We start from the raw sequence: 25,451 nt of genomic DNA on the forward strand, positions 1-25,451 counted from the left end.
ATCTTTCAGTCTTCCCTCTACTCAGGAGAGATGCCAGAAGGCTGGAGAATTGCAAACATTACAGCCTTTTAAAAAATATTGAAGAAATAAGCTGAGCAATTACAGACCAGTCAGTTAACTTCAGTGGAAGGAAATCTTCTGCTAACAATTATTTAGGATAAAATTAGAAGTAACATGCAAAAATGTGGTTTGATTAGGAAGCATCAGTAAGAGTTCCTTGAGGGGAAATGATGTTTAACTTTCTGGAATTTTTTGAAGAGCTAACAGAAAGGCATAAAAGTTGTCTGTTCACCACCACCTTCCTAACCACAAAACCTCTCTGGGAAGTTCGGTTCAGTTAATAAATCTGTAATAAAAAGCGACTCTCTGTAATAACGACCATGCAATAGCCAGATTGATAGAAAAGCCAGTCTAGTTCTTAAATATCATTGAGAGAAGGAAATCTGCTGTCATAACCCTGTCTGGCTACGGGCTTGTGACAGTGTGGGTGACTCTCTAGTTGTCTTGAGTGAAGTTAAGGATGAATAATAAATACTAGCCTTGCAGAGATGCTTATGTCTCACAAACAGTTCAAGAAGAGTATTGTCATGCCTTTCCGTTTTCCGTTCTCTCTTCCTTCTCCCCCTGCCCCATGGTTCTGTTTCACCCCCTCCAACTTGCCTCACATTACTTGATTTGATGCTGCACATCTCAAACATTAATAAAGGAAGCTCACAGATTCACCCCTCACAACCCAACCTGTGCCTATACAACATTGTATGAAGACCTGCGTCCGAAGCAGGAATGTATGTGGATGTCTGCAGTGCCAGGGTGTACTTACTGTCGACATACCAGCTGGTAAACTAACACAATTATTGGTGAGACAGTATAAATTGGTTCTAAAAGAGGATCCTTTCTCTTGCAAATAGGGGCATTTATTCAGCTCTGACAAGGTAACAAGATGGATTTCACCTTCTCAGCTGACCAACTGCAAGCTTTGTCAAACCTGCTGTCCTGTTCAGATCGAGAAGAGGAGGAACTGGATGAGGAGGTAATTCTGAACATGTCCCACAAACTTAGATCGCTAGACTGGATCAGGGCTTGGGGATTTGGTTTTGTTCCACCTCTCAAAGGACTGGGATCATTTCTCAAGGGATTTATGGAACTTACTATGAAATTCCAGGATAAGGAGCAGCTCAGCCTCACATTGTCTATATCTGACTGAATTGTTTGAAAACCTAAAATACCATTTGGCTCCCATTCATCTTCCAATAAATCAAGCCCTCAATTGAATAACCTTCTCAGTTTGTTTAAAATTAGTTAATTTTAATGACAGCAAAAAGTTACTCAGAAGCACAAACCTCACTGCTTTTCTCACCATACTCTTGAATCACCTATCTCTCCATAAACTCACATAAATTGAAACTGAACTATAAATAACTTGTCATGTACAATTAACTACAGGCAGAGAGTCCCTTAATTTAATCTAATCTGAAAGACAGTTCTGACTGTCAACCTGAAGAGTATCCTCAGGAATGGCATTTCAATCCAAGACTATCTTACCCAGAGACACTTCAGTTCATTCAGGAAATGTCAGTATTTTGGCCATTTGACCAGAGTTGAAAAGCTCACTGCTGGAGTAGGTGATGGAAGGCAGCAGAAAGGATTGACGTGGAGGTGTACTTGGATGATGAATGTCGCATAGCAGTTGCAGACAAAGTGGAGTAGGTGTGTAAGGATGATGCAAGACAGACAAGTGTGGCTTACTATAAGAGCAGATCTCCTGGCAGCAGTATTCCAACCTCAGTTACTCTTCAGATGTGAAAGGTTGCAGACTTCATTTCTTACTTGCCTTATCGTTACCCTGGCTTCCCTATTTGTGGACCCATTGCTTGTTCATAACAATGGGACTGTAATTGCCAAAATAATACCCCAAAAGCTGTGGTACTGTTGATTGATCTTGAAAAGAGAGAAGACCCATAGTGCTCTTTGGTATGCAGTTTTATGAAGAAGTTGTTTTGATAACTTCTGTGGGAAAGTGCACAGTGGAGTCTCTTCCGGAAAATTAAGATTCCAACTGCAGTTTTATCCTTTGTGTTTCAAATCCACCTAGGATCATAGTTATCTCTGTGATGTAGAACACAAACACCTTGAAGAACATTTGGAGCCTTAACCTGGTGTGCAAAATGTCCAAGACTGAGAAACAAAGTCGAACAAAGCCTGGAAGTTCATCCATGGCAAATTGAAGTCAACTGGGGTGGATGGAGAAGCTAACAGTTCAAGGGAGACAGAATGTTCAAGTGTGGGGTCAGACAGTATCAACACCTTAACTTGGGGGGGTGGAGTGGAGAGAGAAAGAGAGAGAGAGAGAGTGTCAGATCCTTCAGGAGTTAGAAGGAAAGTGAATCAGCACCTGCAGGGGAGAGAAAAGGAGAGAGTCAGCTCCCGCTGGGTAGTGGAGGACACAGAGAGTGAGAGCAACTTTAGGGAAGAGATAGAGAGAGAGAGACAGCAACTTCACAGGGGAGAAAGAGAGAGAGTGTCAGCTTCTTCAGAGGAGAGAGAGAGAGACTCTCTCATCCTAAGTGGGCAGAGAGAGAGAGAGTCAGCTCCTTCAGGGAGGAGGAGAGTGAGAAAATCAGCTTAATCAGGGGCGAGAATGAGATACAGCCCCTTCACAAGAGAGAGAAAGAGTCAGCACCTTCACAGGGGGGAAAGAGAGAGAGAGAAAATCAGTTTTTGAGGAGATAGAGAAAAAGAGTCAGCTCCTTCAGGCGAGGAAGAGTGAAAGTGAGCACCTTCAAGGGAAGGGAGAGGCTCAGCACCTTCAGCAGAGAGGGAGTCAGATTCTCAAGTGGAGGTAGAGAGAGAGAGAGAGACATAGAATCATGTAGCATGGAAACAGACCCTGTGGTCCAACCAATCCATGTCGAACATAATACCAAACTAAACCCGTCCCACCTGCTTGTTCCTGGCCCATTTCCCTCCAAACCATTCCTATTCATGTACTTATCCAATTGTTTTTTAAATGTTGTAATTGTGCCCACATCCTCAGGATGTTCATTGCGCACACAAACTATCTCTTTGTAAAAAATTTGCCTTTGTCTTTTTTAAATTTCTCTCCTCTCACCTTAAAAATGTGCCCCTTTGCCTTGGAGTCCCCCATCCTTGAAAAAAACACCTACCATTAACCCTATCTATACTCCTCATGATTTCATAAACCTCTATAAGCTCACCTCTCAACCTCCTATGCTCCAGTGGAAAGAGTTCCAGGCTTATCCAGCCTTTCTTTATTACTTAAACCTTCCACACCCAGCAACATACTGGTAAATCTCTTCTGAACCCTCTCCAGCTTAATAATATCCTTCCTATAACTGGATGCCCATAACTGGACACGGAACTTCAGAAGAGGCCTCACCAAAGTCTTGTACAACCTCAACACAAGTTCCCATCTCCAATTCTCAAAGGACTGTTTACGGACGATGCAAAGATACAAATTGAGGAGGATTGTCAGAGGATACCGCAAGATATAGATCAGTTGGAGACATAGCAGAAAAATGGCAGATGGAGTTTAATCTGGACAAATGTGAGGCCGTGCATTTTGAAAGGTCAAGTACAGGTGGAAATTATACAGTGAATGGCAGAACCCTTAGGACTAGTGATATCAGAGAGATCTGTGTGTGCGTGTCCACAGATCACTGGAGGTGGCAGCACAGGTAGCTAAAGTAAAAAAGGCCTATGGCATGCTTATTTTCATTGGAAGGGGCTTTGAGTATAAGGATAGATAAGTTATTGCTGCAGCTTTATAGAACTTTAATTAGGCCTCAGTTGGAATATTGCATACAGTTCCAGCTACCACACTAACAAAAGGATATGGATGCTTTGGAGAGGGTACAGAAGAGGTTTACCATGCCTGGTTTTGGGAATTTTAGCTATGAAGAAAGGTTGGATAGACTGGGTTTGTTTTCACTGGAATGCAGGAGGTTGAGACCTGATCGAAGTTTATAAGATTGTGAATGGCATGGATAGAGTGGAAAGTATGAGGCTTTTTCCCAGGGTAGAGGGGTCAATTGCTAGGGGACATAGGTTCAAGGTGTGGGGTGGTGGGTGGGCGGGGAGCGAGGGAATAGTTTCAAAGAGATGTGCAAAGCACGTTTTTCACACAAAGGATGGTGGGTGCCTAGAACACACTGCCAGAAGAAGTGGTGGAAGCAGACACAATAGCAGCATTCAAGAAGCACCTGGACAAATACAGGAATAAGAAGGGAATAGAGGGATATGGATCCTGTAAGTGAAGGGCAAAATGTGCCAGTGCAGGCTCGGAGGGCTGAAAGGCCTGTTCCTGTGCTGTAATGTTCTTTATTCTTTGACTGAGCAATAAAAGCAAGTGTGCTAAACACTTTTTTAACCACCATGTTATATGTGATGCAAACTTCAAAGAATGATGTACCTGAATCCTTAGGTCCCTCTGCTCTAAACACTACCCAAGGCCCCACCATTAATTGTACAAGTGCTACCCCTGCTTGTTTTGCTAAAATGCAATACCTCACATTTATCCAGATTGAATTCCATCCACCATCTTTCAGCCCATTGACCCATTTGATCAAGATCCCTTTTTAATCTTAGAAAACCTTCTTCACTGTCTACTATGTCATAATTTTGATGTCATCCGCAAACTTATTAACCATGCCTTCTACATTCTTACCCAAATCATTTATATAAATAACAACCAAAAGTGCACCCAAAACCGATCCCTGTGGAACATCGCTGGTTTCAGGCCTTCAGTCTGAAAAGCAATCCTCTACCACCACTCTTTGTCCCCTGCCATTAAGGCAATTGGTAAGCTCACCCTGAATCCCATGTGACCTAACTTCACTAATTTAAAGAGAGTCAACTCCATCAGGGGAGAAAGGGAGAATCAGATCCTTCAGGAGGGAAACAGAAAGCAACTTTAGTAGAGGGAGAAATAGCATCTTTAAAAGAGAGACAGAGAGAGAGAGAGAGACAGAAAGAGTTTCAGCAACTTCAGGGGAGACAGAGAGAGGGACAGTCAGCCTCTTCAAGAGAGGGAAAGTGAAAATCAGCATCATAAGGAGAGGAGAGAGAGAGGGAGAATCAGCTCCTTCAGAGCAGAAAGTAGACAGATAGAGAACCAACTTCTTCAAGGGACAGAGAGAAAGAGAGAGTCAGATACTTCATGGGGGGGTGGAGAGGAAGAGAGATAGTAACATCAGGGGGGAGGGAGAGCCAGCATCCTTGGGGACACAGAGAGAGAGTGCACCTTATTGGTGGGGGAAGAAAGAGAGAGAGAGAGAAAAAGAAAAAGAGTCAGCTTCTTCAGGAGAGAGAGAGAGAGAGTAGCAACTTCAGATGTTGTGGACCAGACCAAACCCCCTCAAAATGTATTAAGAAGATAGCCTAGACCTTATCTTTTCCTTATTTTAAAGGCAAGACGTTGCATTTCAGATTCACATCGATTGGGCAAACTATCAGTCTTGAAGCAAGTAGTACCAGATGATTGGAGTTTGGCAAATGTTATCCCCTTGTTCAAGAAAGGAAATAGGGATAATCCTGGGAAATACAGACCAGTCAGTCTTACTTCTGCGGTGGACAAATTATTGGAGAGGATTCTGAGAGATAGTACTTATGATTTCTTGGAAAAGCACAGTTTGATTAGAAATAGTCAGCATGGCTTTGTGAGGGGCAGGTCATGCCTCACAAGCCTTCTTGAATTCTTTGAGGATGTGACAAAACACGTTGATGAAGGTCGAGCAGTGGATGTGGTGCATATGGATTTTAGCAAGGCATTTGATAAGGTTCCCCATGGTAGGCTCATTCAGAAAGTTAGGAGACATGGGATTCAGGGAAATTTGGCTGTCTGGATACAGAATTGGCTGTCCAATAGAAGACAGAAGGTGGTGGTAGATAGAAAATATTCAGCTTGGAGCTCGGTGACAAGTGGTGTTCCGCAGGGATCTGTTCTGAGACCTCTGCTCTTTGTGATCTTTATAAATGACTTGGATGAGGAAGTGGAAGGTGGGTTAGTAAGTTTGCTGATGACATGAAGGTTGGTGGAGTTGTGGATAGCGTGGAGGGCTGTTGTAGGTTGCAACAGGACATTGACAGGATGCAGAGCTGGGGAAAGAAGTGGCAAATGGAATTCAACCCAGATAAGTGTGAAGTGATTTATTTCGGAAGGTTGAGTTTGAATGCAGAATACAAGGTTAATGGCAGGATTCTTGGCAGTACGGAGGAACAGAGGGATCTTGGGGTCCATGTCCATAGATCCCTCAAAGTTGCTCCCCAAGTTGATAGGGTGGTTAAGAAGGCGTACGGTGTGTTGGCTTTCATTGGTAGGGAAATTGAGTTTAAGAGGCACGAGGTTAAACTGCAGCTCTATAAAACCCTGGTTAGACCACACTTGGAATATTGTGTTTCGTTCTGGCCGCCTCTTTGTAGGAAGGATGTGGAAGCTTTAGAGAGTGTGCAGAGGAGATTTACCAGGATGCTGCCTGGACTGGAGGTCAGCACCTTCATGGAGAAGACAATGTGTTAGCACCTTCAGGGGAGAAGGAGAGATGTGGCACCTTCAGATGAAGAGAGAGAATGTCAGCACTTTGATGGGAGTGAGAGGGAGAGAGAGAAAGCACTTTAAGGGAAAAGAGACATTCAGCATGTTCGAGAGTCAGGGTGAGAGAGACTCAGTGTCTTCAGTGGAGAGGGAGGGAGTATCAGCACTTAGGTGGTGTGAGAGAGAGAGAAAGTAAGCACCTTCAGGGTGAGAGAGAGGGAAGAGAAGAGAGTCAGCACCATAGCAGGATAGTGAGAGATAGGTTCGGTCAACACCTTCAGAAAGAGAAAGAGAGAGCACCTTCAGGGGAGAGAGGGTGTCAATACTATCAAAGGAGCAAGTGAGAGAGAGTCAGCACTTGCAAGTAGGGGAGAGCGAGTGTGAGTGAGTGAGAAAGAGCGAGTCAGCACCTTCATGGGAGGGCAAGAATGACACAACGATTTCAAGGGCATATAAGAAAGATAGAATGTCCGCTTCTTCAGCGCGGGGAGAGAGATAAAAGAGAGTCAGTAGCTTCAGAGGAGAGCACAAGGGAGTAGCAGCTTTAGAGGGGAGAGAGTTAGTGGCAGCTCCTTCAAAGAAGAGAGAGAGTTAGCTCCTTTAGTTGGGGGAGAGTGAGGGTGGGATCAGCACCATCAGGGGAGACAGACCTTCAGCGAATAGGGAGATAGCACCTTCAGGGAAGAAAGAGAGAGTGAGTTACCTCCTTCAGGGGAGAGAGAGTTTGAGTATGTTTGGGGTTGGGGTTTGAGAGAGGATCAGCATCTTCAATGGAGAGGGAGGGACAGTCAACACCTTCAAGGGAGGGGGAGAGAGAGAGAGAGACAGCACATTCAGGGTAGAGAGAACACCAGCACCTCCAGGGAGAGGGGGGCGGGGGTGGGCGGGGAGTGAGAAAGAGAGAGAGAGAGAAAAAGTCATCACATTCGGTGTGGGGAGGGGTGTGAGAAAGAATCAGCACCTTTTACAGGGAAGGAGGAAATGTCAGCACCTTCATGGTGTGAGAGAGAGAGAGCAAGTCAGCACCTTCAGGGAGAGGGAATCAATCTTCAGGGGAGAAGGAGTGGGGGGGAGAGAAGGAGAGTGTCAGTAACTTCGACAAGGAGAGAGAAGAGGAGAGAGTCAGCTCCTTTAGTGGAGAGAGAGAGTGACCACCTTCATGGGAAAGAGAGAGAGAGAGAGTTAGCATCACTATGGGGTGAGAGAGAGAGGGAGAAGTCTACACCTTCAGGGAAAGAGCTGGGGGGGTTGTGGAAGAGAGAGTCAGCATCTTCAAGGGAGACAGTAGGAGAAAGAGTCAACTCCTTCGGGGGAAGAGAGAGATTGAATATATTTGGGGTAGAGGGGTGAGAGAGATCATCTTCAGTGGAGAGGGAGGGCGAATCATCACCTTCAAGGGAGAAAGAAAGATTCGGCATCTTCGGGGAGAAAGAGAAATTCGGCATCTTCAGAGGAAGGAAGAGAGTCAGCACCTTCACGGGAAAGGGAGAGAAGGAGACTGCAAGTTTTGGTGGCGGGGTAGAAAGAGTCAGTCTTTTAAAGGAGAGACGGACAGTCAGCACCTTCAGCGGATGGGGGAGAGAGGGAGAGATAGCAGCTTCTCTGAGGAGAGAGAAAGAGAGGCAGCAACTTCAGGTGAGAGAGTGTCAGTATCCTCCGGGTGGGGGATTGGGGGGGAGAGTCAACACGTTCAAGAAAGAAAGAGAGACAGATTTAGTACATTCAGGGGAGAATGAGAGAGTCAGCATCTTAAGGGGCACAGACAGAGAGAGAGAGAGTCAGCACCTTCAAGGCAGAGAGAGAGAAAGAGAGGGTCAGCATGTTCAGGAATAGATGACAGAATTGAGGGATCAACGTTGCTGTCTCACTTCAGCTATTCAGTAAGTTTGTCGAGGTTTGCTGTTCTGCTCCCATCCCAGCCCAGAAATAGTTACGTGCTGAAATCTGGATGGGTACACAGTCAGTGAAATTGTTGTGAATGGTTAAACATGTCCATGAATAACAGTTCATTTGCTATTTCTACGTCCCCGGACGAAATACCAATACCCAATATTGAATTACCTCAGTGAACCAAGTTGAAGATTGATTACGTTTAATGATCATGGAATGAAAGGCACTGTATCTGTTTACAGCCTTGTGCAGGAGGTTTTGAACTGAACCCTGGGCAGATTGGGCCACCTAAAGGATCGAATCCTACAGCTAAAGAAGGTAAATGCTAACAACAAAAACTTGACTTTGATTAATTGGATTGGCTTTGCTATAGTAAACACAAGGCCACGTGAAGAAATTGATATTTTTCAACGTGTGATCCCCTATACCCTTCCTGATGGTGACCTGATGGCATTGATAGGTGGGGGTTGGATTTCATCTTGTTTGCAGTTTCATCAGTTTGTAGCATATGTAATGTTCTGCTCTGTTATCTGCTGTTTGTTTCTCTGTCTTTTTTCTTTCCTTGTGATTCTCTCACCTTGCATTTTGGACTTTTACAGGAAGAAATGGAGGAAACAGTAGAAGTTCTGATGACAGTCCTCTAACCCTGGGTGGTGCCAGTGGACTGGAGGATTTGTAAATATTAGCCCCTATTCAAAACATTGCAGAGGGATAAACTTGGCATGTACTGGCTAGTCAATCTATCAACAGCGTGAGGAAACTTTAAGAGTAATGAATTAGCACAAAATTAATTTTTAAAAATGTTTTAAATATTTAAATATTGATATTAAATACAGATTTAAATATTGCTAAAAGCAGACTAGAAGTTGAAGATTTTTGCCTTGCACTCCTTAAAACTAGGATGAAATAAACAGACTTGAAAAAAGTGCCACCATTTTATAAAGCATGATAAAGAGTACTGTTTAGTTGGGTCATCATTGGTATGGAGATGCAGCAAACTAAAAGTCAGTCTTAGAAATGGGCCTCCCATTTCGGATTGAAATGAGGAATTATTTCTCCTCTCAGAGGAACTTGAGTATTGGAACTCTCTTCCACAGACAGCAGGAGAGGCTGTGTCACTGAGGGATGATCTGGAGGTGAGGATTGCGTGGTAAGAATGCAAAGTTAGGTTCACAGTCAGATAAGCCATGATAGTGGAATAGCAGGCTTGAGAGGTTGAGTCATCTGTTGCTGGTTTTAAAACAAAAGCATGATCTTTGGCTTTCATCATCAGATTTGAAAGCAATAAGAGTCAGGCTGAATCTTTATAAACATTGAAATATACAAAAACAAATTGCTGGAGAAACTCAGCAGGTCTGGTAGCATCTATGGAGAGAAAACTGTGAGCAAAGAATGTCCACTAGAATGAGCCATGATATAGAGGGTTATCTTAAGCGCAAAGGCTAAACAGATTAGGACTCTACTCATTTAGATGATGAGAGTAAAGTCATCAGCTGAATAACAAGTGAAGGGATAACCTTTAGAAGAATAAGAGGTGATATTATTCAAACGTATAGAATTCTTAAGAGGTTTGACAGTGTATACGCTGAGACCATGTTTCTCTAATGGGAGAGTCGAGGATCAGAAGGCATTATTTCAGAATAAAGCCATGATGTGGAAGTGCCAGTGTTGGACTGGGGTTCACAAAGTCAGAAGTCACACAACACCAGGATAAAGTTCAACAGATTTATTTGAAATCACAAGCTTTTGGAGCGTAGCCCCTTCATCAGGTGGAGTGAGAGGGAAGCACACAGAACACAGAATTTATGGGCAGAGCGATCAAGGGCAGAGAGATCAAAAGATCATACAAATGGCGTGAATGGATGTTGAATAATAAATCTGTGTAGATGATCAGAAGTGTTAGACGGTGTGAATAAAGTGTTATCAGCTGATTATCAAGTGAAGGGATGACCCTCGACAGGCTGAATGGCCTAATTTCTGCTCCTATGTCTTATGGTCTTATGGACCTATAATCCGATCAAATGAGGCAGAGAGATAATTACAAAAAATTAAAACTAAGGTGGCGCTGGAGACAAACCAAATGACAAATCCAAATCGCCAAGTTCCATACCCATGAAGACAGCCTCAACCGTGATCTTGGGTTCATGTTGCGCTACATGTGACCCCACCACACTGTTATGTATCTGTCTTCCCCACTGTCCTGTTTTGACACCATCACCTGGATAAGTTGTTATGATCTCTGTACCCTAATTAGTTTGTACAGTTTTGGATTACTTATTACTTTGGTTAGACCCTCAGCACGCGACTCTTATACCTATCCTGTTATTCCAGTCATTTGGTTTATCTCCAGCACCACCTTATCTTTAATATTTTATAATTATCTCTCTGCCTCATTTTATCAGCTTATGGGTTATCCCTTCACTTGTTATTCAGCTGATGACTTTACTCACACCATCTAACACTTTTGATCACCTGCAGAGACTGATTATTTGGCACTCCACTCACACCATTTGTATGATCTTTTGATCTTTCTGCCCATAAATTCTGTGTTCTGTGTGCTTCTCTCACACTTCACTTGACAAAGGGCTATGCTCTGAAAGCTTGTGATTTCAAATAAACCTGTTGGACTATAACTTGGTGTTGTGTGACTTCTGACTCAGAATGAAGCGATGCCAATTTAAAACTGAGATGAGGAGGAATTTCTTCTCTCAGAGGGTTGTGAATCTTTGAAATTCTTTGCCAGAGAACTGCAGTGCAGAGTCCTTTGTATATTTAAGTTGGGGAATCAAGGGTTACAAAGAAAATGCAGGAAAGTTGATGTCTGGAATTTTGGATCAGCTGTGACCTATTGAATGGTGGAGCAGGCTCGAGGGGCCAAATGGCTTACTCCTGTTTCTATTTCTTACAGTCTTAAAACAAAGTTCACTTATCAAGTCCAATGATCCTTCTTCAGAACTTTGTGTGTTTCTGATGTCTGATATCCGCAGTACTTAGTTTTATTTTAGACTTTACAAATATTGGTTAGGTGTCAATTGGAACATGCTTGCCAATTCTGGGCACTTAAAATGGTGCACAAGAGATTTACTTAAATGGTCCCGGGAATGAAGAATTTCAATTCTGTGGAGAGCCTGGAGAAGTTACTGTTCTCCTTCATGCAGAGAATGTTAAATTGAGATTTAATACAAATTTAAGCGAATAAATAAGTTGAATTACCACAAACCATTGTTTTGCACAGCTAATTGTGTTAGATATGTTGGTGGAAGCAGGATATAGGGTCTAGGCCCGAAACATCAGCCTTCCTGCTCCTCTGATGCTGCTTGGCCTGCTGTGTTCATCCAGCTCTACACCTGGTTATCTATGGTAGCATTGTGGTTGTGTTACTGGACCAGTAATTTAGAGGCCTGGACATGAGCTCAACTTCCACCATTGACAATTATACAATAATTATTTGACAGAAGAAGGTCATTCGGCTCATTGGGTCCATGCTGAATATAAAGCAAATTCAGCCAATCTTACTCCCTCGCCGTTTCTTTGCAGATCATTGCAGTCTTTTTCTGTTCAGTTTTTTTTATTCATTCATGGGATGAGGGCATCATTGGCTAGCCCAGCATTTGTTTGCCCATCCCTAATTGCATTGTTGAATGTGATGATGAACTACCTCTTGAGTTGCTGCAATCCTTGTGGCCATAAGGCCATGGTGTCAATAGGGAAGAAGTTCCAAGATTTTGATCCAGTGGTACAGTTCCAAGTCAGGATGGTGTGTGATTTGGAAGGGTGGTCCTTGTTCCCAAGATCTGCTGCCCTTGTTTTTCTAGGTGGCAGAGGTCATGGGTTTTTACCCCAAATGCTTCTCTGTTGTAAAACTACAGTAGTTGTTGCTTTTGAATATATCCTGACCTGAATCATCCCAGCATTACTTTCATTGGTTCAAAATCCTGTCTACTGTCCTAGTTATTTTACTCATCTATTGTGCTAGTTATATCATTCACCAGGACACAGACACTGATCTACTTCCAGGATCATTTCCAAATTAACAGCTCTCTCCATCTCTAGTTCTGGTACCAGTGGCCCATGAAATGAAACTCCAGCCTTCCTCGCCACTCCTTCAAACAGGCTAATGTAATCAAATCCCTCATGTGTAGGCCCTATAGAACATGCAACATGTCTGTTATCTATGGGCTGTCTAAAAATTGTAGATTGGAAATTTTTTGATGGACAGTACAAAGTCTCTGAGTCACACTCAATTGGCTCTGCATTCACTTCCTGCTTTATGATGTGTACAAACTGTAGAATGTAAAATTTACAGAAAACTTACTGTCTTTGACACATTCTTCTAGGTTCTGGAAGAATCCAAGAGGATTGAAAAAATGCCAATGTAATACCCTTATTCAAAAAGGGAGGGACACAAAAAGAAAAGGCCTCTGTCATAGGGAAAATGCTGAGTTTATTTACAAGAGCATTTAGAAATATATAATATGATCAAGCATAGCTTCATGAAGGGAAAATCAATCCTGACAAAACTTTAGTTCTTTGAGTATGTAACAAGCAGGGTAGCTAAAGGGGAACCAATAGATGTAACAAAAACAGAAGTTGCTGGAAAAGCTCATCGGGCCTGGCTGCAGCTGTGAAGAAAAAATCAGAGTTAACGTTTTGGGTCTGGTGACCCTTCCTCAGAACTAGATGTAGTATTTTTGGATAACCAGAGGGACTTGATAAGGTACTGCACCTAAAACTACTTAATAAAATGAGCCCTCGGCGTTGGGGGTTGTATGTTAGCATGGTTAAAGAATTGCCAACTAATAGAAGACAAAGAGTTGAGATAAAGGAGCATATTCAGGATGGCAATGTGCCGAGTGACAGAGATCAATGCTGGACCATTATTATTTGCAACATATATTAAGTGAGGAAAGTCTGCAGAAAGCTGAATCACAGAAGGATTTGGGAGTCCTCATGCATGAATCATGAAATGCTTCCATCCAAAGCCACTGGTAATAGTGCAGGCAAATGGGATGTTGCCTTTTATTTCAAAGAGAATGCAGTATTAAAATACAAAGTCTTGCTAACACTATACAAGTCACTAGTTAGACTACAACTGGAATACCGTGAACTGTTTTGGTCTTCTGATCTAAAGAAAGATATGCTGGCATTGGAAACAGTCAAGAGAAGACTCACGAGGTTGATACCGAGAACGGAGGAATTTTCTTATGTGGACAGTTTGAGTAGGTTGAGCTTGTACTCAGAGTTTGGAAGAATGAGAAGAAACCTTATTGAAACATACAAGATCCTGAGGGTTGATGTGAAGGGGTTGTTATGCCTTATGGGAGAGTCTAGAACCAGAGGATATAATCTCAGAGTAAGGAGCCACCTATTTTAGACATGGGTGACAGGAATTCTTTCTTTCTTAAGGTGGTGAATTTGTGGAATTCTTTATCGCACAGGGGCTGTCAAAGTGAGTCTTTAAGTATACTGAAGACTGAGGTAGATAGATTTTTAATCAGTAAGGGAGTCAAGGGTTATTGGGAAACGGCATCAAATTGGAGTTAAGGATTGTCAAGTCAACAGATTTTGTGGGCCAAATAGCTGACTTCTCATGGCTTTATGATTAGGTTTATGGATGTTATGGTGGGTGTGACTGTTCCTTAGCCCACTTCAAAATGTCCTTGTACTTGGCAGGTTTTGTCCCATTAGCCTCTATTGTCAGAACCCCAACCTGACCTGTGGAGGCGATAGCTCAGTGGTATTGTCACTAGATGATTAATCTAGAGATTCAGGAAATGTTTCAAGCACCCAGGTTTGAATCCCACCATAGCAGAATTCAATAAAAAAATCTGAAGAGTCTGATGATGACTATGAAACCATTGCCAACTGTCGAAAAGAACCCAGCTGGTTCACTAATATCCTTTAAGGAAAGAAACCGCTGTCCTTACCTGGTCTGGCACACGTGTGACTCCAGACCCACAGCAATGTGGCTGACTCTAAACTGACCTCTGGGCAATAAATGCTGGCCTAACCATTGATGGCCAATCCCATGAGTTAATAAACCAAAAGATCCCTCTTACAGTAAATATTGCATTGAGCCAGTCTGACACCGCAGGTATGTAGATTGATAAGTATAAGTACTCGACAACCAGAAGTACCATGATTCATGATTTTATTCACATGTTTTTTTCTGCTGCCCGATTGAATGTCTGCATTCATTATACATATAATTCACTGGCTGTAAAACACTTGGAAATGTCTCATGTTTGTGGGAAGCATTGCATAAAAGCAAGATTTTAATTTTATTTTTGATGAATACAAACCAAATTCCCCAAAACAAATTCTTAGAATACTTCAGTAATTTCATTCTATCAGGAGGAACAGATGGTTCAACTTAGCAGCCAAGAAGTCAATAATCTCATTTTTTTAAAAATTCATTCACAAGATACGGGCTTTGTTGACAAGACTGTACTTGTTGTCCATCCTTAATTGCCCTTGAACAGAGTAGCTTGCTTGGTCATTTCAAAAGGCAGTTAAAAATCAATTGCTGTGTTTTTAGATTACGAGTTATCACTTAGCAATGTGATGCTTACAAATTCCTAGTAGAGTAAGTTTTTGATCAGAGCACTTTATTGTTGAGTTTGACCTATCAGTATTAACATATAATGAAGAAATTACATCCATTACAGTACAGTTATAGTATCACTGAGTGAAGGCTTATTCTCATTTGCGAAGTATAGCCCATCATTCCAAGTCATCAGGCAACATCTGATGCATGATCGCAAGGCCCAAAATTAAATTAGCAGATAAGGCCTGTTCCTGATTATGATTCTTCTGGCTGGCAGATGGGACGTAGTATCAGACACTGTTCTCTTGAAAGATAGGCAGGTCCTAGTCCCAATTTTGTTTCTCCTGATTGGCAGAAAGGGTCTGTCTCTGATCATCAGTGTCCTAATTGGTTGACGATGCCAGTTCCCAATCACGAGTTTCCTAATTGGCAAGCAGTACCTGTACCTGATCATAAGTCTCCTGATTAGCAGGCAGTGCCTCTACCTGCATCATGATTCTCCTGCTTCTCATTGGCAGGCAGGGTCTGTTTTTGACCACAAATCTTCTTATTGGCAGGCGGGGTATATCTCTAACCACAAATGTCGTAATTGGCAGATGGTGCGAATTTCTGATCACAAGGCTCCTGATTGGGCCTATTCCCTTTGATATTCTTCTGACTGGCAGACAAGGCCTATTCTCGATAATGTCTCTTGATTGGTGGACATGCCTTTTTCCCGATTGCAAGTCTCTTGATTGATAGACTGGTCCTAATCCCAATCATGACTCTCCTGATGGGCAGACAGGATCTATTCTATATTTTGTTTTCTTTTGACTCTCTGAGCCCCTTGGGTTTTCAGTACTGTTTTATTCTCCCTTCTTCATGGCTGAATTATGGTTGTCTTTAACTTTTGTGTTTTCATTAAAAGTTGGTTTCCTTTTTCTGTTCATTCTAAGTTATTGTGCATGAGAAGTGACCGTAACTGTCTTATTCCTACTGATCCCCTGTTGCTTGCCTTTCAAAATATCAGTTCCATGCAAATTAATGACAACAGTAATTTTTCCATTGAGCTTGTATATACATTGTGCCATATGACTGTAGGATTGTAAACCCTTATACAGGAAGGAATTGAAGGGTTATGGATATTAACAAGTTACTGACACAAATTTTGAGTAACTCATAAGCACTCAAAATTGGAGATAAAAGTACTGAGTGTGCCAGGATTCACAGAATAATCAAGGATAGTCTGCATAGATTTATTAAGGACAAGTTGTACTTTTTCTAATTTTTGATTTATATGAAGAAGGAACTAGGGGCATAGAGAGAATGCAGTGATGTATGAATTTTTAGAAGGTATCGAGAAAGTGCCTCACTAATGCTTGTTGAAAAATTCAGGCACCTGGAGGAAGAGAATATGTCAGGTAAGAAAGATTATCAAGAAACAAAGCTTGGGTCAGTGACTGTTGCACAGATTTCAGCAAGTTGTATGTGATGGATTAGTGTCGTGACTTTTGTTCTTGCCATATATATTTATATATAAAATTGCCTTGAGCATAAGAAGCCCAATTGTAATATTTCCTGTGGTCAAAAGTGTGACAAGCGGAAAGTGTTTTCAAATCTAGATTTTATGCCTAAGTCCTGCAGGACTTGAATGATCTTTGAAAAAATAATACAGCACAGAGAAAGTTATATACAGTGAGTTAAGTTTATTCTGACCAATTCATTATTATTCAAGTAAATGCCAAGTCTGATTATGCTGGAAAGATATAGTACTCATCTAAGATTTTGTAACATCTTTCATTTCTGAAAGATTGCGTACGTATACTGTCTATTATCAATTGTCCTACCTGATTGATCCTTCCATGAGCAAGCTGCCATTGTGTTTCTGTTCACCATAGAAGCTTTCCTCCGCTGTCTCTTTCTGCCAACAGTTGCTGCTATCCTCTGCTGATCTTTCTTCTTCAAAAACTTTTTTGTCCTTCTCAGCCTCCTTGTCCCTACAAACACCGCCATGCCTTGGGATCTCCTCATTCCAACAAATACTGTTAACCGCCTTTTCTTGACAATGCACACTAGCAGCTTGCCTGTGCCCTTGTCCAAAGGCATTATATGTTTTATTTTGTTAACAAATGTCACCATCCTTCCCGATCTTTTCCTCATCCTTTTTACCGTTGCCACCATCTTGGAACAATGCCACACAAAATGAATGGGTCATTATCAATAACAAAACCATTTGGTATATACAATCAAAACTAGACAGTTACAACACCAAGAGGTTGTGGAGCAAAGCACTCTTAACACCTGTTGTTGAGAAGGATGAAAGAAGTCTGCAATGTGCATAATTGTGACTTTCAGTCTGATGCGTTAAAGATGGAATGCAACTCGTGGTGGTGTACAGGCTGAGACAGGATGCTGTGCACATTATAACTGAAGGCCAAGAACAGACTACAGTAGCATGCAGGATTTAAATGTTGTTATTTCGTAAAAATCCATCAAATTTTGAGAAACATCATCCTGACTAGGAAGGATGTTGTGAAACTTGAAAGGGTTCGCAAAGATTTACAAGGATGTTGCCAGGGTTGGAGGGTTTAAGCTACAGGGAGAGGCTGAATAGGCTGGGGCTATCTTTCCTGGAGCATCGAAGGCTGAGGGGTGACCTTATAGAGGTTTGTAAAATCATGAGAGGCATGGATAGGGTAAATAGAAAAGGTCTTTTCCCTGGGATGGGGAAGTCAAAAACTAGAGGACATAGGTTAAAGGTGAGTGGGGTAAGATTTAAAAGTGATGTAAGGGGCAACTTTTTCACGCAGAGGGTGGTGTATGTATGGAATGAGCTGCGAGAAGAAGTGGTGGAGACTGGTACAATTGCAACATTTAAAAGCTATTTGAATGGGTATATGAATAGGAAGAGTTTAGAGGAATATGGGCCAAATGCTTGCAAATAGGACTCGATTTATATAGGATATCTGGTCGGTATGGACAAGCTGGACTGAAGTGTCTGTTTCTGTGCCGTACATCTCTATAACTAATGAAATCTGATTTTTTTTTCTGGATATTAACTGGATATGAAGTATTAAGCAGTTTGGAAACACATGGAAGTGAAATTAAACTTAAGTGTTAATAAATCAACTTTTGCCAACTTCCATTTCACTACCATCCAAATCTAAACAAACCCTTATAGACATATTAACTTTTAAACACAAGATTACTATCTTGCATTCCACTCTTCTCCTTGCAAACATTAAAACATTCTGGTTTGAACTAGTAGAAGTGGGTGGCAACTGGTCCCAGTGTTGAGTGAGCTACCTCAATAACAGAAGATGCAGAGTAGCCAGCAATCCCACTTCTGATCAATGTTGTGCTCAAATGTGAGATTGTCTGTATTTGGATCGGTTGCTGACAATCTTGGGCAAGGTACTGGAATCTATCTGTAATACATGTCATGGATGTATCCATGATATTTCTTTAGAACGATAGAAGGAAAGATGTCAGAATCAGATCTGGTCATAAAGTTCAGGAATGAGCTCCGAGCCAACCTCTGACCCCCACCAAAAAGTTGATGTCATTTCTATAATATGGAGACCACAACATAACAGTGTCCTTTTCAAATACGACTTTTACGTGAGGCATTTTCAGAGAAAGAATGGTTGTTCTCAATCCCTACTTGTGGATTGACCTTAACATCTATCTTTTTGCCAGTATTACTTGTGGGTGGTGGACTTTCAGGCAAGCACAGCCCATTTACAGAAATGTTTTCACAACAGAAAAGTGGGCTTTACTAGTAAAGGTATGGCTGCAATAAACCACTGTTTTAAGGAATTGCTTACCTTGCAATGAATGCTAGTAGTCAATAATTATTGAGATGTAGTACTGTGCAAGATTTGCTTTGCTCAAGGTTTTTTTTTTCAGTGTTGTTTAATTATAGTAAGGAGAAAATTAGTGTGACATCAGGGAATTTACTGTGACATCACAGAGAAGCTATTACTCTTGTGCTTTCCTGACAAACTACTATTTCTCATGGTAAATAATTAGACAATGAGTGGCAATTGTGGAAATGCATTATATGTAGTCAACTTCATACATTCTTCAGTTTCTACAAATATAGTGTGGATACCAATGTGACTGGGCTGCTGTATATAGTTACAATGGAAGCATCAATATATGAACTGCTCTTTGACAAAATGGTTGCATACGAGGGTCAGTTTTTGTGTATGGCCAGCTGTATCATTCAATGACTTTCATTAAACCTCACCTTCATGCTCTTGCCAGAGTTCACATCCTGGAGTTTCCATAGTTTTCTACAGCTCAGATAAGGATTTATGTCATTGGACTGGATTCAGTAACCAACAGCAAATAAAATTCATTCACCATTCCTCACACTTACGGTCGTCCACTGATTCTTTGCAGACTTTTGATCGACAACTTATAGTTCTAAGAGATTCTGTTCAGTGGACACATGCCACAGGATAGCTGTAAATTTAACAATGTGGTGACTCTGAACTGTCAGCTGGGCAATTAGGGATGGGCAATAAATGCTGCCTGGTCAGCGACGCCCTCATCCCGTGAATGAATTAAGAAAAATAAACCAAACATGCAAAAGCATAGCTGCTCAACCAATCAGATTGAACAATTTGCAGGGAGCTATACAAGGCTTGAGAATCATTCTCACTATAAATTTTGTACATGAGAGCTCCAATTCAAAATTCTCACTGGAAACGAGGGTGTGGATCACTCTGCCCACTAAAATAATGGTGTAGTTCACTCTACCCTCTGAAAACAAAGGTATGGTTAATTCTGCCCTGTGGAAATGAGGGAGTAGTTTTCTGTGCCCACAGTGTTGTTGAGTAAAGGTCTTTGCTGACAATCTTTACTCTGTGATGTCTTGGGGAATCTGAAATGGATGCTTTGCCTGGGACAGAGTTGGGCTGGAGTAATTCATTGCAACCTTCACTTTGGTGCCCCTCGCTCCTTGCATATGTTTGTGATTTCTTCCTCCTCACCTCTGAATGGTGACCAATGAATCCCAGGATGTTGTCACTATATCCTCATAAGTCGAAGTGTAGGAGCATTTTTCCTGACCTAGGACAAGAAATCAGGAGGCTGGCAGAATTTAGGCAAGTGGAAGATGTTTATCCATGCAGGAACTGGTTTATACAGGGTGAGGGCCAAAGGATCCTACCCGAATCTGGCTTCAGAAGATAGATCAATGACACACCCTCTGCTTTTTTAAGGAAATACAGCATTTTTATACATTTTGTGTTACAGTAATCAAATATAATTTAGTCATCATCCTTCCCCTTAATTCAAACACCCAATCCTGTGGGACACCTAATCAACAATGCGTACTTCCATGGACAGCCCAGGTTCCCATGATCTTATGGTATTAGGTAGACATTGAAATCTCTAGGCCTTGGGGTTTCCCATGCATCCTATTAATTTGCATTCCAAAAGTTTAATGCTATACTCCTTTGGGTCTTTCTCAAGCTTGTTTATCTATAAGGATAGCTCAAATTCTATTACCCATTGTGTTTTGGTGTTGTCTTTTATCACATTCAGTTACTCCTTTTAATATCCCACTGTCCCAATTACATAATGTAAAAATAAAAAGTCAGTTAGTTTTAACTAATTGCTATAAGGTTAACTTCTGTTATAAAGTTAATTATCAATGTAACGTTATACAACTACTTCTACTGTCAGCGTTTCGTGATTTATGGGTTGTGATCAATCTATCTTGTCCAGTGCATGAGAGAAGGTGTCTTCTAAGTCTAGTTAATCTTTATATCTAAGCTTGAATGTCTTTTTTTAAGGCTTGTATTATATCCTGGTTATGTATTGAAACCAACTTCTATGATTAGAGCATTTTTAGCTAGAAATTATTTAATATTGCTGGTAACCTCAAAGAGGCACCTATTTACTACAAAATAACTTTAGCTGTTATCCTTGCAGCTGCTTGAGGACCTAATCTAGCACCTGAAGTTATTCATTTACTGCGACAATCGCCCTTTCATTAATAAAGCTGGAATTGGTCATTTATCTGTCCTAGCGTATCCTTTCATCAGAACTGCCTCGGATGGGAACATACAGCGTTCCTTTACTGACCTTCTAGCAGTTCTGTTCAAAGGTACCATTGTGTTTCACTGTGTGAGCAGGCTGCTTAGTTTTGCTTACCTTCTGTCTGCCATCTTGTAAGCAGGCATGGACCACAAGTGTGTTCAGGTACAAGCCACCTTACAAAGCAGGTACAGGTTACCCCTACACTGAGGTTGTGGAGAATGCAACAGACATAGAAAATGGAGTCCCTCTTGGGCATGAACTGCAGATACTACACGCCCACCTTAAAGACCACCTGTCTATACTCCTGACCATATCCCTATGCTTCTGGCTGCACTATTACCTTCTCAAACACACACTTGCCCCTGTACTCCCCTACCTGTCCCTCACTCTCGAACTTGCCTCTCAACCTTCGTCTACCCCTCGCTCTGCTGCCCGCCCCACGATCTCCCGCCTGCCTCTTGACCTCCCGCCCACACTATTCCTCACATCTGCTCCTCAACCTCCTGCTGTCCCTTTCTCTTTCCTGCCTCTCAATGCCCTCTGGCTGGCTCCTCATCCTATTGCTTGCCCCTTGACCTCTCCTGCCCCTAAATCCTCCTACCCCTTGACCTCCAGCCTACCCCTTACCCTCCTGTCTGCAACTCAACCTCCTTCCTACCTCACATCCTCCTGCCTGCCCTCTCAACTTCTCACCTGCCCAATGCCCTCCTACTTGCCTCTCAACCACTTGACTAACACCCCCCTCCCAGATCTGATTACTGGCTGAACTTGACAATATTCAAGCAGCAATGTGGTGAGTTAAAGTAGTGCACAGTCATATGCAGATAGAATCATTTTGTGAAATCACCTGCACTGTGTTTTTAATTGTGGAGAGAGTCCACCTGTGTTGGTTGCGTGACAGTTTGGTACAGACAGGCTTCCTTGCATTAATCTGATGTTGAAATCAAGGTGAATTTCTATACTGACCATAGAGGCCTAAAATGAAAAAAGGGATCAATGTTAGCAAGCCAAGAGAATTTACATACAGGACTGGTTTTGCTTTAAGCTGAATCAGATATGATCATCTGTCAACTGGAAACTGGTGTTTTTCGTGAAGTGGTAAAGTCACCAGAGACCCAGAGGGCTATATGGCTGCTCTCTCATTCAAGAGAGGGAGAGAGAGAGAAAAGACCGAGTTTAGCCTGAGGGCCACCATGCCTTAGTTGAGTGGAGAGGTTGAGAATGCAAGACCTTCATGGTAATCTCAGCTGTGTGGGAATTAAACCTGCACTGTTGGTGTCACTCTGTTACGCAAAGCAGCAGTCCAGCCAACTGAGTGATAAAGCATTGAAATCTTCATGACTTAGACAGTACAATACCTCCTGCTATAGGAAAGATGTTACAAAAACAGAAATCACTGGAAAAGCTAAGCAGGTCTGGCAGCATCTGTGGAGAGAAATTATAGTTAACGTTTCAGGTTGAGAGACCCTTCCTCAGGACTGACCTGGAATGTTAACTCTGATTTCTCTTCACAGATCCTGCCAGACCTGCTGAGTTTTTCCAGTAATTTCTGTTTTTGTTCCTGATTTATAGCATTTGCAGGTCTTTTGGTTTTTATATAAGAAAGATGTTGTTAAACTTGAAAAGTTTTGGAAAAGATTTACAAGGATTTTGCCAGGGTTGGAAGGTTTGAGTTTTTGGCAGTGGCTGAGTAGGCTGGAGCTATTTTCCTTGGAGCATTGGAGGCTGAGAGGTGACCTTATAGAAATTTATAAAATCATGAGGGGCGTGGATAGGCTGAATAGTCAAGATATTGCCCCCAGGTAGGGGAGTCCAAAACTAGAGGGCATAGGTTTAGGGTGAAAGGGGTATGATTTAAAAGGGACCTAATGAGCAGTTTTTTTTTCTCAAGAGGGTGATGCATGTATGGAATGAGCTGCCAGAAGAAGTGGTGGAGGCAGGTACAATTACAACATTTAAAAGGCATCTGGATGGGTATATGATTATGGGTTTAGAGGGATATGGGCCAAATGCTGGCAAATGGGACTAGATTAATTTAGGACATTTGGCTGGCATGGACGAGTTCAACCAGAGTGTCTGTTTTTGTGATGTACGTCTCTATGACTCTATAACTCTAAATGTGCAGTATATTTAACACATTGCTGCTGTCTTTCTCACAACACTCCAGTGTAAAAGAAAGCCCTGATATGAGCATCAAAAATTGTCCCAAGAGGATCATGATAAACTGGGGTTTATTATTTTGCTATATAAGTCTCTCAGAGGCAAGGCTTGGAGGGATTTCACATTTCAAACTCCGTAACATCAGGTGTGACAATAACCTTTTAGAGTTTTGGTGACATGCACCATTTAAATTACAGTATATGAGCAAAAAGCATTTGATGAGTTTTCATTGAAATTGCTGCCTCCTGTGTGTCATTTTCTGTTTGCTGATTTAACTATTATTTTAACTGAAATAACTGCATGCTGAGATGTGGGAGAGAAAGAAGCAATGCTTTATGCTGTAGTGCAAAATCCTTGGAGCGAGCAAAGAATATATTATGTATTTTAGTTTAAAAGTAAAACTCATGGCTAAGTCACATGTGAGTAGTTTCACAACAAAAATGCCAAGGTTCTTTCATGGTTGCTTTGCAACCACCCTAACTCAAGAACCCAGGTCCTTTACACATCAACAGGGGTCACTTTTTTTTCAATTAGTGGACTTGGATTTTCCAATGACCAGATAATCTTTTCTGCAGCATTGGTAGGAGTTGTATATGGGGAAACCCTATAAAAACGTTGCCGTAGCAAACCCCAGAGAATTGCCCAGCAGATTGCAGGTGCCAATGGTCAGTTCCCCAATGGCTAGAACCCTCTGGAAGGAATCCATTTAAATCTGAGAATTCAGAGGGGTTCCACTGTAAATGAGTAAATGGTTACTTAGGAAAACTTTGACGATTAAATGTAGTCTATGACACTGACCCCTCCCACCACAATTCTCACACACCCCAGCTTTGCCTTCCCCCGCACCTTTACACCCACAAGACAATGTCCCAACTCTAAGCCCTTGGAGCCAACATTTCCTGCTTCAGTATCATGAGAGCTGATACTCCAGGGATCTAGAAGAACACCTCCTCCTGGGGGAAGCAACCATCTCGTAACATCCCAAGCCCAGTATCCTCCTCCCTCCCTCAGGACCTAACACCCAGCTCTCCTCCCAGGACCCAACATCCAAACCCCTTCCCCCCCGACAACCCCACTCCTCCCAACTGGAACTTAACATTGTGCCCCACACGACACCTTCCATAACCCCCAAGGGATCTAACACCCTGTCTCCACCAGAGTCAACATCCCCACCCTTTCTGACGTTCTCTAACCACTATATCATTTATCCGGCCCCTTTCACCCTGTACCCTGGTGTCCTATGTACTCGGCATCCTGGGTTAATACCTCTACCCAGCTGGTGTCCTACATAAACAGCACCCTACCCCTTGACAACCTACCCTCTTGGTACCCTAATATCACACTCTTTTTACAAATTTACCCTTTCATAGAGCTGTAAACAGGATTAACTCACAGAATAAGATAACAGGCTGTTATGAAAAAGGGGATAATAGGGTGTAGAGCTGGATGAACACAGCAGACCAAGCAGCATCAGAGGAGCAGGAATGCTGTCATTTCGGGCCTAGACCCTTCTTCAGAAGTGGGGGAGGGGAAGGGGATTCTGAAATGAAAAGGGAGAGAGGGGGAGGCGGATAGAAGATGGATAAAGGAGAAGATAGGTGGAGAGGAGACAGACAGGTCAAAGAGGCGAGGGTGGAGCCAGTAAAGGTGAGTGTAGGTGGGGAGTTAGGGAGGGGATAGGTCAGTCCAGAGAGAACGGACAGGTCAAGGGGTCGGGATGAGGCTAATAGGTAGGAGATGGGGGTGGGGCTTGAGGTGGGAGGAGGGGTTAGGTGGGAGGAAGGACAGGTTAGGGAGACGGGGTCAAGCTGGGCTGGTTTTGGGATGCGTTTGGGGGAGGGGAGATCTTGAAGCATGTGAAATCCACATTGATACCATTAGACTGCGGGGTTCCCAAGCGAAATATGAGGTGCTGTTTCTGCAACCTTCGGGTGGCATCGTTGTGGCACTGCAGGAGGCCCAGGATGGACATGTCGTCTGAGGACTGGGAGGGGGAGTTGAAATGGTTCCTGACTGGGAGTTGCAGTTGTTCTGCAAAGCGGTCCCCAAGCCTCCGCTTGGTTTCCCTGATGTAGAGGAGGCCACATCTGGAACAGTGGATACAGTATATCACATTAGCAGATGTGCAGGTGAACATCTGCTTGATGTGGAAGATCTTCTTGGGGCCAGGATGGGGGTGAGGTGGGAGGTGTAGGGGCAAGTGTTGCACTTCCTGAGGTTGCAGGGAAAAGTGCCGGAGATGGTGGGGCTGGGGAGGAGTGTGGAGCGGAC

At 42.5% G+C, this 25,451-nt stretch overlaps 1 protein-coding gene across 1 annotated transcript in view; it reads left to right on the forward strand.

The window, feature by feature from the left end:
- The window catches only part of dnaaf6 (dynein axonemal assembly factor 6), a 63,679-nt gene that overhangs the window by 2,360 nt on the left and 35,868 nt on the right, over positions 1-25,451 (forward strand). Inside the window, exons 2-3 of the mRNA XM_048605103.1 lie at positions 909-1,030; positions 8,683-8,758. Of these exons, the coding sequence (XP_048461060.1) occupies positions 941-1,030; positions 8,683-8,758 (166 nt within the window). The 5' untranslated portion in view covers positions 909-940. The remainder of the gene's footprint in view (positions 1-908; positions 1,031-8,682; positions 8,759-25,451) is intronic.

This window comes from Rhincodon typus, chromosome 14, assembly GCF_021869965.1.
Source record: "Rhincodon typus isolate 14 chromosome 14, sRhiTyp1.1, whole genome shotgun sequence".
Classification (NCBI taxonomy): Eukaryota; Metazoa; Chordata; class Chondrichthyes; order Orectolobiformes; family Rhincodontidae; genus Rhincodon; species Rhincodon typus.